Source organism: Acyrthosiphon pisum, chromosome X, assembly GCF_005508785.2.
Source record: "Acyrthosiphon pisum isolate AL4f chromosome X, pea_aphid_22Mar2018_4r6ur, whole genome shotgun sequence".
NCBI classification, from domain to species: domain Eukaryota; kingdom Metazoa; phylum Arthropoda; class Insecta; order Hemiptera; family Aphididae; genus Acyrthosiphon; species Acyrthosiphon pisum.
In genome coordinates this window covers 63,154,161-63,168,475 of record NC_042493.1, presented here as the reverse complement: position 1 = coordinate 63,168,475, position 14,315 = coordinate 63,154,161, and the positions used below count along the sequence as shown (strand labels likewise).

Below are 14,315 nucleotides of genomic sequence, written 5' to 3'. Positions count from 1 at the left end.
CCTTTTAGTTTCACCTATAGTAGTGGGTGAAGTCCCTGGCGATACTGTGTTATCGGGAAAATTATCAGAAAAATGTTTAGGTACCTAATTACCTATGTGTAAAATAATAGTAAAAATAAATTTATAAATCTAGCTTGACATTTGAATGCAATGATTTGTTTGGCACTGGCGCATATGGTGTATATAATATATATATATATAATGAATTACTAAAAATAGAAATTATTATTTTGTATTTAGCTAATTCTAAATTGACTGACCGCAAATAAACCAAAAGAGGTTTTTATTGAAAATATGGAGATATTAAGTACTTACCAACATCTATATAATAAAATATATAATCCAAATTTATGCTTACACAGTATAAAAACTAAAAATAACAACGAAAAACTAATTTAAATACGAAATAAAAGAATTTTAGTCGCCAACGCTCGTTTATTGTAAATAACGTTTTCCATTGATTAATTCGTACAGATAAATACAGTTCATGTTTATATACCTACTTTATTAATGCATTTAGAATTTTACATTAATTTTTATGAAAATATTAACATGAAGACAAAAATGAAAAAAAAAATAAAATACTAGCATAAAGAAGGTATTACAGGCTTCTTCAAGTTGGAGAAACAATATTGTAGGTACCCGTATTATAATATTTAAATATTAAACATTAATATTAATAATTATTAATGATTATATTATAAAAGTTCCAGATACCCAATACTTTAACATAATAACACTAATCATACATTTTATTATTTTTACATTGGGAGATTTAAGATCACATTTCAAAATTGTGAGTCAAAATAAAAAACCTGAAATAAAATGAAATAAACATTTTTAGCCATAAAATATGTAAATCAATTTCATCGTATAAAATAGGTGTTATTAACTGTCTTAAATGTTCGTAAAAGTTGTGCAAAAGAAAAAAATGTATTTCAAATATAATTTGACACAAATGATTGTTCTTTTTTTTTTTAGTTACGTAATATTTACGTTCTGTTTACAAGGAAATACGACATATTACGATAAATAAGATAACATGAAACTATATTTACGAAACGTGACGACGTGATAGGACTGATAGAAATTATCATTCATTGACAGATGTCAGATGACATATAGGTAGGTACTTTAAAGGTTGATTGTACCATCATTCTCCATTGAAATTTATTTTTCTAATGCACATAAATTAAATTACCTTATTATAATTTACATAATGTGATGGTGTCTGTTACACAATAGAATCGTAGACTATCAGTAATCCGAACCTTGATAACACGGAGTTCTGGTAACTGTATTTATTATTATTATTATTATTATTATTATTATTATTATTATGAACGAATAATTGTGATTGTCAATCTTAAACATAAAAAAGTACAATAAGTAAATTTGATTACACCTAAATAAATAACGGGAATAACAGAATTGGGAAAGCGCACTGTAGTGCCTCATGTTACCTACTCTTGATAAAAAGTTCCGTCTAACTGCCTAACTCGAAATTGTCGGTAGTACGAATGTCTTCATTCCTTTTAAACTTAAGAGTTCCGGGTAACCAAATGCAAAGTATTGTATACATTATGCATGTGTAATAATATTGACCTGTGAAATATTTAATTCAAAGTTGAATATCAGCTTATTTTAGCTATATATTATATTCATTTTTTATAAATATCAAAAATGACCAAAAAATGTGGTATATTATTATAATATTTAATTTTATATAAAAAAAACTTAAATTTAACATATTATATTTCTATTAAAATACTAAAGAAGTGACATTCCCGTGTGAAGTTTAATATAATATAATATAATATAAATAAGATGATAGATAATTTCGAGATATTATGAGGTGGTTAATACTTTAAAAGTCATGTCGTTCAGATACTTAGACACGCATGTTGATTGAAAACTCGTGATGTAATAAATACTTCATGAAGCATTTAATACTTATGAATATTTATTATTTCATTCACAATAAAAATATATTTAAATTCAATTAATGTAAGGTGGATTAATATAATAAATTATCAAGGAGAAAAACATAACTTAATTGGTTATCTTTACTTATTTATATTCGTCGTTTGAAGACTTAAAGTATTTTACTTCATAAAGTAGGTACCTTAAACTACACATCCTGGGGGAATCGTCCGAGCTTCTTTAGTTCGACGGCAAAGATATTATTGTTGGATTATAGTGGTTATACATACGACATAGATATAGTTTCCTCTTCAACTTCAACCATATATTATATAATACCACTCGCACCTTAAAACAAACGCCAATGACTGACAATGTCTGACATTACAATTTAAAATGAACACCGTGTATTCATTTGACTAATATTGAAATGTTTGTTTTATTTTCAGGAAACTCGTTCTACATATTCTCAGCATTAGTATTATTCCTCGTGGGCAGTATTACATTAGTATATACACCATTTAACATATTAATGAATGAGGTAAGTACTATTATTATTAGTTATTTTGTTATCTTTTAGAATTTTAGATAGGAACACGTATTACCTATATAGGAAGACACTACTTGTAAACATACTAAACCAAAATATTGATACATTGTGTAAATGGAAAATAAAATAAGTGAAAAATTATCTTTAACAATGTTTGGTTGTGTAATATTGATTTTTCCACTGAATAGGTACTCGAAGTCTCGACGAATGTAAAATGTTTAACAACACCAAGTTTGTGTTCTGAATAAAATAAATGACTAATTTACAGGCTATTTTGGAAGATCGTTATGTGGCTTTTTACATAAATTCAAGATTGAAGATTTGTGGCAAAAGCTATATAATTTTTTGCATGGTGGATGGGTGTTTAGTGGGTACCGGCGGCAGTGGAATAATATAATATTTAAATTTAAAATAACTACCATTACAATATGTAATAAGGATTCAAAAGACTATTTTATTTTACTTATATCATACTATAACTACTTGAAAATTATTGTAACTAATACCTGGTTATAACCCCTGTTATAACTTTACTATAACATTAATATTTATTACTATAAAAAAAGCATCGTCATTGGAAATTATCAAAACCTCAAATTTATTTTAAAAAAACACATATTTTTAGCTTAAAAAATGAAATGTTAAGTGTTTTTTAAATAAATTCTAGTAATTCCCCAGTATTTCTTCCGTGAATCGTATATTTTATACCTGAGGTTTAGCACACCATGCATTAATTAAGCACAGTGATGTTTTTTAGTAACACCACTTTTTAGAAAATTTTCTTGTTATTCGATCTTCGGACGACCGTTTTCACTATTTTAATGGGCATGCATTAATTTAATATTCGACTAGTACACGCCTATATGAGATTAAAGACGTGTAGGATCCTAATCAATTTGATATTTATATTATTTACTATATATATATATAAACACTACCGCTATGCATATTACCTACTATAGTCGTTCCATACGAAAATCCGACCCAGCTGGTGTCCACTGCAGAATGTGCAGCAGACAGCGTGGCGTGTTTAGAATATATTGCATGCACTATAATGTGAAACACGTCCTATGTGAATCACAACGTAATAAAATATTCATTTATATTATATATGTATATTATGTTACGACAGACGTTAAAGCTTAAAACATGTTAACAGCCCAACGATAATCCGTCGAAGATGTCTTGAATACATCAAAGTAACCGAATATTTTTCCTCTCTATTTCGTTAATATGTATATAGGCATACATTTTTTTTATTTTATCGAAAGAAAACCTGTATTGCCCACAGGCGTCTTGTTAATTCAGTACTAGTATTACCTATATGTATTATAATACACTACTACACCACCACCGATACCATTACCTTTTACTACTTTACTATATAGGTATTACTTATATGACTACTATACTACAACTTCAACTTCAGCTATATTGGATCGGCTAAACTGGAATATTAGTCAGCTGTTATAATATATATATTTATTGTACTATTGTGTAATTTATTTTAATGATATAGGTACATATTATTATTACTATACATAGCAACGTTTAGCTCGTTTATAAGGTACATACAGCATACTACATTATACTAAATATATGTATAGTGTATAATATTATATAGAGCAAACTATATAATATAGCCTTGTTAATTTTGATTTGAGTTTTAGTTTCTGAATGACTTTTGATGTGTACGAATTATATTGTATAATGTATACTCTTACTATTATATGTTGTATACGTCTGTCAATAAAGCATTAAAGTCATTGATAAAATGTAGGTACGTCTCAATAAATATAGCCATGTAGGTACCTATCATTTATTATAATACAATACAAAAGTGATGTATAAAATATAAATCCTACACCGCAGTTAACGACGTACAACAATCATTTGTTAATCATTTTGCTGTAATATAATATATTAAGTAAAACAAAATTACATTATTTTTGTGTTGTATAAATAATTTGCCACCAGTCTTAGGTTTATAATGATAATAAATCACTATTATACATATCACGATCTATACACATATACCGAAAGTCAACGAACTTGCCAAACTACATTAAAAGACATTTCGTGTTTAGCTCCATTATAATGACTACTCCAATTCACTCGTACAAATTATGTCATTCATTCGTCATCATTTTGTCCTGTAGGAATTCAAAACATTTACCTAAGCCTTCAGTAGAAATTGTTCCAAGGACAATTATACAAAGATAGGCATTTCAAAGTTTAACCTAAAATTGGTTCCGAATTGCGTTCCCATAACTCATTAAATTAAGTTTTATTTATTTTAAATATATGTGATTAAAAATAATACATTATAAATTGAGTTTATTAAAGTAAATACTAAATAATGACCAAAGTAAGGTAGTAATAATCTTTTCAAGAAACACATTAAATAATTTACAAAATAATAACTATAATTGTATGGTTACAATTTACAAAGGAGCTATTGTTTTTTACAATTTAGTTTTGATTTGTGTTTGTGTGTAGGTCTTCTATTTCTCAAAGTAAATAATGAATAGTATTATTATATTATTAATAGAGTTAGTGTGCACTGTAAACGTTACAGTTATATACAAAAATATATATATATATATTATAGTAAAAATAATACTGTATTTTATTTTTGATTTCTTAGAGACTGAAAATGGTTCGTGGTCTGCCAGCATACGAATGGTGGAAGAATCCTCCTGATGAGGTTTTGCTCAGAGTGTACCTATTTAACGTAACAAACAGTGAACGATTTGAGCACGGAATCGATAGTAAACTGGAGCTAAACGAAATCGGTCCTATAGTTTTCAGGTGAGCAACAATATCTATTAGAAAATCATTAAATTGTATATAAATTGGCAACAAAAATAGCACATATTTTTTAAAACCAAGAAAGAAAGAAATTTTAAATGTTCATATAACAAAGGTAGACTTAATTGTTTTGATAATATCATATGGAATATATGTAGAGTCATATAACGTTATGTATATGAATATTGTAGTGTCAAAGAAAATTTGCGTGTTAAATAAAAACTAAGCTAGGCTCGTTTTAAGTTTTAAATTTTATTACTCAACAGGAACCATCAAAATATAATTGAATAAGTATATTATTACGTAAACATTTAATAATCTTACAATTAATAAATATCATCTTACGATGTAAGTCAAATTATTACGCATTGTTTAATAAATTAGTAAATAATTTCTATGATTTGAAAGTATGGGTATTTCTTTTTATTTTAATTGATTCTTAAAAATAACAAACATACAATCTGCTGAAAAACATAAATATTAATCAATAAATGATACTAGTTATAACTAATAAAGAATCAATTTTATGACTTCAAACCAATGTGGCGTAGTGCACTGACCGCGGTGACCACTTTGCAAATTAATTAACTTACATGATTTTCGGGCGTCTAATTGATTTGTTTGTACAGCTATCTAATGACATTTTAACTATATGGAATTAATAATTTGTATATACACATTGTAACAGCAATAATATGTAATGGATGAGTACCTAGGTACAATATTAAAATTAATGATATAGTATGTACCTATCGCAGATACCTACCGGCAATATATTAAACAAATAACAATCGATAGTAAAACAAATGTTAAGACTATACAAACGTTTAAGTCGTAACGTCTCACCTATGGAGACAATGCAGTGATAACATTCAAAGCCAAATAGACATAATCTATTGGTGCAGCCGTGCAGGTATCTTTTTATTGGCAGTACTCATTACATGTAACTACATGGCTACACACTGTCATTGAACGTATTTAGTAGGTACCGAATAATGAATACCTATATATATTTTTATTTTTATTAGTATTTATTCATCGTAGGTTTGAAAACAAATAAAATATTGAATGTAAACTCAATATTTCTTTTGTATAGTTTTATTATTTATTTATAGTCTTGAAGCCCTTGAACAATGTTAAAAATGTATACTTATAATTATTTATTGACAAACAACTAACAATACCCACATTCAACATCATGGTAATAATATAAAAACGAATTTTTGGCCATAAAACAATTTTTTTACAACAATGTATTATTATTAGGTGGTGGTTGAGATGTTTTCAGGTTTAATTTATCTTTATCATCAATTTTCTATTCATCGAGTTCTATTAGTTAATAGTGATGTAGGTTCATAATCGTGTCGTATACCTACTTCGATCACCATGCACTAATAAAACAAAACACACACAATTAAAATAATACAAACACCTTATTACTGTTTGGTTTCACAGTGACCATATCACACTATCACCGATGAACTCCTTTCCGTCTTAATACTAATTGTGTGTTGTATCTTATAATTTATCATATAGCTCAACGCCTTAACCTAGTTTTATACGTTGATTAATAATATTCGTTTAGCCTATATACTAATAATATTACCGACTAAGGTTTTAAATAAATTAATATGTATTTAATTAATTATACGTCATGTTAAATTAATAATTTAATAAGTATGTAAGAAAATGTTTATTAATCATTATACATTTTTTTGTAGCTACGGTACCTAAATAGTAATTTACATAATAATGTTTTCTCAACCAAATTTGAATTCTAATAATGTTTATGTATTGCTCCAACATAAATTTTCCTCAACTTAATGTGCACTGATACATATACGACTATTAATGCTCAATACATATACGTTTAAATATAGGTAACAATAGCACCTATAATGATTTTATAATTTATCATTTGGATACTTACTGTGTGGAATTGGTGAAAATATTAAATTTGTAATGTTTTTTTTTTAATACTACTTATAATATGTATCAAAATTGTGAACATATTAACAAATATAAACGACGAATTTTATGTAGAATATACTATATATAGTGAACATGTAGGTACTATTAAATATATTTTGGATAGACAAAACACCTCTAATGTATAGTATACGATTTTGTGTGTATTGAAAATATGTATATATTAATTGATTAATTCGTATTCCATAGAGTCTAAGAATCATCTAAAGTATAAAAAAAATAGTGCTACGTTCGTTATTATAATAGCCGGTGCGAAACAGATTTATCATACATATACATAAATATATTTCTTAATTACCTACAAATATACGAGATACAACAAGTATTTAATTAATTTAAAGAATTTTTTTTCGAAATAAATTACGTTCGCGGTTGTTTGTTTATTTATTTTTTAAACGTCGACGACCAAGTTCCGCGTGCGCCATTTTATATAATTGCGCACAATATAATCATCTTCACAAGAATATAACAATCGTTTAAATTGTTGATGCATTAATTAGGTATGTGTTGAAGTGGAATATTTTGATTTCCGATAAGTGTTAACACTATTATACAATATTGCGTGTGCTCATACAGCATTATACACGTAACCATTAAATGCATATTCCCATCTAAGAATGATTTGTTGCTAATTCATTATTTATACACTGACGTTTACAGGATATTATTTTATGTGATTTGCTTCCAGAGAATTATTACGACACAGTGATGTTAGATTCAACGACAACGGTACAATGACTTATGTGGCCACGAGAACAGCCGTGTTCTTGCCAGAAATGACAAACATCAGTTTGGACGCTAATTTAATACTACCCAACTTTGCCGCGTTGGTACGTAATGAAAATAATGTGAAAAATTGATTACGTGCATAATTTTAATATTATTGTAATTATAGCGATGAACACCATTGTACTCATTCCATATTACGTTAAATTTAATTACATCGGTTATGAGATGAAAATCCTCGTATAATCATCAATAAACATGTTTTTTTTTTTTAGGAAAACCACAAAAAATCCCTATAAATTATTATAAATTAATATCACGATTTATGTTAATATTCAGAATAATAATTATAATAATTTTACACAAAATTAATTAAATTAATTCACTAGTACTTTTTATTTACGAGGTTTAGTATAAATACTTACCTATTAGTTATTAAGTATTATAAAATTGTCGGTTCGGAGGTCATAGAAATACAGGCAGCTCAACATAGAATACGACTATAAGAGCGTATGAGCTGCCTATAAATGTATATGGGCTGTCGACATTATAATATAGATCAAATTGGTTATTTTTAAATAAATTACTCATATTTGTGTTATACTCAACATTTTTAAAGGTTCAATTTGTTTTGTATTTATTAATTTGATTGTTTCAACGTATGTTGAATATTTAATTTTAAATGAAAAAAAAAATTTAATAAATACTTCACAACATTTTATACTTTTTTTATTCATTGAATTCTTATTTTTTTTAGTGTAAAGACATTATTTTCCTCGAAAATATGGTTAAGATTTTTATATTTTAATGATCAATTATATAAGTAATACATTTTAAAATTTAAAAAGTGGGTATATTTTTCATCAATGATTTGAAAAAGTGTATAGATAATTTTTAAGTTAGTATTCTATTTCGAAATTACAAGAACCTTGGATCTCCGAGCCAATAATATTTTTCTGTAGAAAACCTTAATGAGTCATAATTTTAATTTTAGAGAAAAGTCTTAGCACGTTTTGATTTATTCTAAGATGCAATGTTCCTATTAGTATTATAACGATGATTTTATCTATCTTTTTTATAATATTAATTAATATGAATAATGGATTTTATAAATTAAGTTTGAATGATTTTTATTTTTAAGCTTATAAATATATAAGCATAGAAAAGTTTTTTGTTTTAGTTAAGCTAATTTAATACAATTAGGCATTAAATGAATAGGTATGCAAATTAATAATTTTACAAGAAAATATAAATTCTTCTATAATGCTATCGGAAAATTCTAAATTTATAATACATTTAATAATACTTTAATAACATTTTGCGTTTAAAAAAATAGGCATAATATAATTATTTAATACAAGTTAAAATAACTTTCTTAAAATATTTCATTTATCCCTTAATGAATAGTTTTAAAAAATAATAATCGCGTTTGAATATGATAAAGTTAATAACATTCATAACTCATAAGGGAAGTTGATTAAAGATTAATTAATATATTCTATTGTTCAATTGTAGTAGTATTACACTTACTACTTAGGTATATCAATATTTAATTAGCAAACAATTTATTTTTATTGTGATATACAAAAAAATTAATTACCTACGACATGACTTTTACCAAATATTAATTTTTATTTTATTATTATTTTTTCATAGGGCATGGCATCATATTTATGGGATGCTTCTTATTTCACTAGGTATGGGTTCAAATTAATGATGGAAATGTTGGATACGAAAATGTTTATTAAGACATCTATTAATGATTGTTTATGGAATTTAACTGACCCGTTAGTCCAGAAAGCAAAAACGATGATGCCTGGTTTAGTTCCTGAAGAAAATATGGGTATATTATACCAGGTAATTTATTTTTTTTTTTTTTTAAAACAAAAATAAGTTGATGCATTCAATAGGTGATATATTATGTACATTATATTATATAATAGTATTAGGTACCCTAATACATATGCTTATTAATTACATTCATTATGGTACATAAATAAATAACACAATTATAAATGTAATGTTTAACAAACGTTTGCAATTTTCAGTGGTAGGTAGTATTTTTTATTTTTAAGCTTAAATATCCTTAAAAAAAGTAAAAACTTCTGTACTTGCTTTTCCAACCTGTACTTGTTTTCAGATTTATAACAAGTTTACTGACGAAGTTACCGTTTTCATGGGTCCGGAAAACGGGCGAAGGTTCTTCACGGTAGATAAGTATCATGGTAAATCAAATCTTGGAATTTGGGAGGATTCAAAGTGTGATAGTGTACAGGGTTCTTCTGAAGGTGTTACGTACCATCAGTTTGTATCAAAAAATGACACATTGAAGTACTTGAGAAAAACCATGTGCCGAGTGACACCACTAAAATACAAAAGTGCGTGCTGATAATCTTAACACATTTACTTGTAATCAACAGTATTAACTTCAACACATTTTTTTTTTATTAAGATGAGGTGACCAAATCGGGCATGACAATGTACAAGTTTATTCTCCCAAAGAATGTATTTTCTCATCCACAAACCGACCCAAGCTTAGAAGACTGTTTTCATAATCCAAAATCAACTCCTCTCCTTTCTGGGCTCTCTGACGTATCACCATGTTATTATGGTACGTAATTGAAAATTGAAATATTATATTTAAATTAAACAAAAAAAAATAAAATTATAGATTCTTGTGCCATATTAAATTTAACGTTAAATGGAAAGATATACAAATCAAATAAATTAAAATATTTATAAAAACCCTAATAATTTTTATAATCCATATTTTTTTAACTGCACATATTCATTAAGGCCTGAACAAGTAAGCTATAATTATAATTCCATTCCCTAGTGTCGAAATAGCGAATTAATTCACCCATCCGGGTCCTAGCAATATTATTCACGGTTTAATTTCGACACGAAACGTCTCATTAAATAAATCATAACACCATATGAGCCTTAACAATTAATTTTGAACTATATAATATGTTGTCATAACCAGATAAAAAAATAAAGTTATATATATATATATATGTATATGTATTAATTAAAATATTAAATTTTGAAAATTTAGAGCATATTATGCTATGTATGATGAAACGCAGTGTAATACTAAACAATAATTAAAATTTGTATAAATATTCGGTATTACTAATTTTCATCATATTATATAGGCACCAATAGCATATGCTATTTTACTGGCTTTCATTTTTAGCACACTGCACACTAATTACATAAATTAATCAATAGGCGTGGATAATAGTGTTTAGTAGAAAGACGTAAAAAATATTGACACTGTAACGTTGTTTGTGAGGGTATAGTATTGGGTTAGGATTTTTTTTATTTGACAAATAATTTTAATGAAATGTCATAATAATTGACATTTATCGTTCTCTAAGGCAATATTATTGCAAATTTTTAATGTATTATGTAATATTGTCGAGTTTTAAAAAGGGTGAGTACATTTAAAAATAATCATACCATACATTGATCAATTTCTCTTTTTCAAATAAATTTGTTAATTAAACGTAAATACCTATACAATGACGTTCACAGTTATTTAAACAATGACATTATTTGGCTCATAAAATATTTCTATTTACGTAAATGTTTGCTTAAGATAAAATTAATACCGTAGAGAAAAAAATATAAAGCTATTTTTTAAATTTATTCATTCATATTTTTACTTTAATAAATACTTGAATAAGAGTGAATTGATGTACCTACTAATTTTTATTTTTAATTTATTTTATAATATTCACGAATACAATAACACTAAATTATGTACCAGTTGGAAATTGGAATGTTGATTCATGAAATTGTGGATGCATGCTACATATTTTTTTGCGTTTATAATTATACCTAAATTAAGTAATTTTTTTGTAAACATTTAAAATTATATTTTATTAAATCTATTTCTAGCATTAGATCAAGGACTAAATTTAATCTTAGCCTGTGATTTAGATTAAACAAAATTGAGTTGGCAAATAAAATTATAGCTTGAAATACAATATATTATAAACTAAGTGTTAAAAGTGCAGCTTCAATAAAATAACAAACGATTACATTTTATTTAAAAACCACAAATGTTTGTCTAAAAAACATGGAATTGTTTCTATCTTTACAGATTTCCCTATTGCAGCTTCATTTCCTCATTTCCTCAATGGTGATCAAGCACTAGTAAAATCAATATCAGGATTAAAACCTACTGAAGAAAATCATGGCTCGTACCTAATCGTCGAACCAGTATGTACCTTGAGTCTAGACTTAACAAATTACTTTTATTGGAATTTATATTAAAACTTTGAACCAAGTATAAAATGTATTTAAAATAGTTAACAGGGGTTCCAGTCGAAAGCAGAGCTCGTAGCCAAAGCAATCTAGTCATGCATCCCACGAGTGGATTTGCAAACATCGACAAATTCAGTAATATGACAATACCAATGTTTTGGGCAGAATATGTAAGTAATCTAATGTAATTACGTTAAGTAATCTTCAATCCTGTACTATGATCAATTTCAAACTTTGGACACACAATATTTTAGATACATTAATATTTTTTAATATTTTTAGCGGTAGCTCTCTAAACTTTTTGTTATTTGATAGGTAGTAAAAGTTATCAATATTTAAATAAATCATATACTCTCATTGAACTCCGTCGTCATTGATAAAATATGACATCTCATAAAATAATAATCAATATTTTTTTTTTTTTTTGGAATGAATCAGATATTATTATATATACAACTTAGATACCAGGTACCTAGATACGAACCTGTATCTACATAAAATTCGATATAGGTACCTACTATAACTTAAAATATAATTTTTATGCATCATTATTTAAATACCAAACTAAAATAATGACTTATGAAAGTATTTTTTTAATTTTAATTATTATGCTGTTTCCAATATGTAAATACCTGTGTTACGCACTTTTTCGATATTTCTTTCACACAGATTACCTATATATTAAATTTAAAAATAGTAATAATATTTGTAAAATTAATACATTTTTTACGTATTATTTGGTCATCATTTATTGTTTTTTGTTTTTTTTTTTTTGAGATCAATGAGTGTAGTTCCTTGTTAAAGTATAAATGCATTATATTCTTATAAGTTTACTTTTTCGTATATTCTAGTACTTAGTAGGTATACCTGATATTCAGGGAAATAGAGAAACTAATTTCAATATTACCTGATGTTTAAGAAGTACAATATGGAAATGCAATCATACAATTATATTTATCAGTTCTAGATAAACTAGATCGTTATTTATTTGATGGATTTTTTTATTTTATATAAATATATTTGTATTTTTTTAATCAAGCTGGTTAGAATATTTTTGCTCTATTTGCCAATTTGTACATATTTTAAATTAGTTCTAAATGTAATTACTATTGAAATGTTATCATAATACTGCAGGCACAAGTACCTATACTTAAAACTCACGAGAATAAAAATTATTATTTTTCAGAATCAAGTGGGTTTACCTTGGTACATAACAACTCTAATGTATTTTACCGTTAACGTTTTGCCGTGCACGCAATCGATCGGGAGCATCGTCATGATGATAGCCGGATTGGCAATGATCGGCAAAACGATATTTGATGCAGTATTTGGTTATAAAAAACCACTATACTCATATAGTTCTTTGGATCTCTTGCCATCAATTAGCTAATACATTTTGTAGAAACCTATCAACGAAGAAAATGTCAAAATTTTATTTTTTATATAATTTATTCATACACATAATTTTAAGTATTTAAATTTTATTTCTTATCATTTTATGTTCATCGTATTTTGTCAAACGTGTTTATTCATAAATATGTTCTGACAAATTTGTTATAAGTACCTAATAAAAATCATCTTTTTTCACCATAAACTTAATATTGTATGTTAATAAAATAATATGATATAGGTATATTATGTACACATACGTCATTTCCATGATATATAGTTGTAATGAATTATACAATAAAATATATATTAAGCAATGATATTTAAATGATGTAACTATATGTATTCCAATGGTTATTGCAATTTCTTATCTCTCTTCATAAGACCCAAGGCCGAAGGGATTAAATATTAAAACGATTATACTGTTGGGACAATTATACTATTGGAATAAAATAAAGTAGAAGTCAACCAAAAGCAGGAACCTAAAATACAATAAAAAGAAACTGATCAGTTATCAGTCTAATTGAGGCGCCCGGTGCTGATTCCATTTTGTCTTCAAAAATACACTCTGTGGGAATAACGTACCGTCTTGTAGAATCAACCAAATTTCATAATTTTTTTCTAATTGCTGGAGAAAAATATTCTTCATTCC

General features: G+C 26.2%; 1 protein-coding gene across 3 annotated transcripts in view; it reads left to right on the top strand.

Moving 5' to 3' along the window:
- Positions 1 to 13,864, top strand: part of LOC100168655 (scavenger receptor class B member 1) — a 41,979-nt gene extending 28,115 nt beyond the window's left edge. For all 3 annotated transcript variants that reach the window (XM_001949997.5, XM_029488132.1, XM_029488134.1), the window contains 9 exons: positions 2,373 to 2,464; positions 5,121 to 5,284; positions 7,962 to 8,103; positions 9,656 to 9,856; positions 10,140 to 10,377; positions 10,452 to 10,610; positions 12,111 to 12,229; positions 12,319 to 12,444; positions 13,461 to 13,864. In XM_001949997.5, coding sequence (XP_001950032.1) covers positions 2,373 to 2,464; positions 5,121 to 5,284; positions 7,962 to 8,103; positions 9,656 to 9,856; positions 10,140 to 10,377; positions 10,452 to 10,610; positions 12,111 to 12,229; positions 12,319 to 12,444; positions 13,461 to 13,664 — 1,445 coding nt within the window. In that variant the 3' untranslated portion in view covers positions 13,665 to 13,864. The remainder of the gene's footprint in view (positions 1 to 2,372; positions 2,465 to 5,120; positions 5,285 to 7,961; positions 8,104 to 9,655; positions 9,857 to 10,139; positions 10,378 to 10,451; positions 10,611 to 12,110; positions 12,230 to 12,318; positions 12,445 to 13,460) is intronic.
- Positions 13,865 to 14,315: the final 451 nt, after the last annotated feature.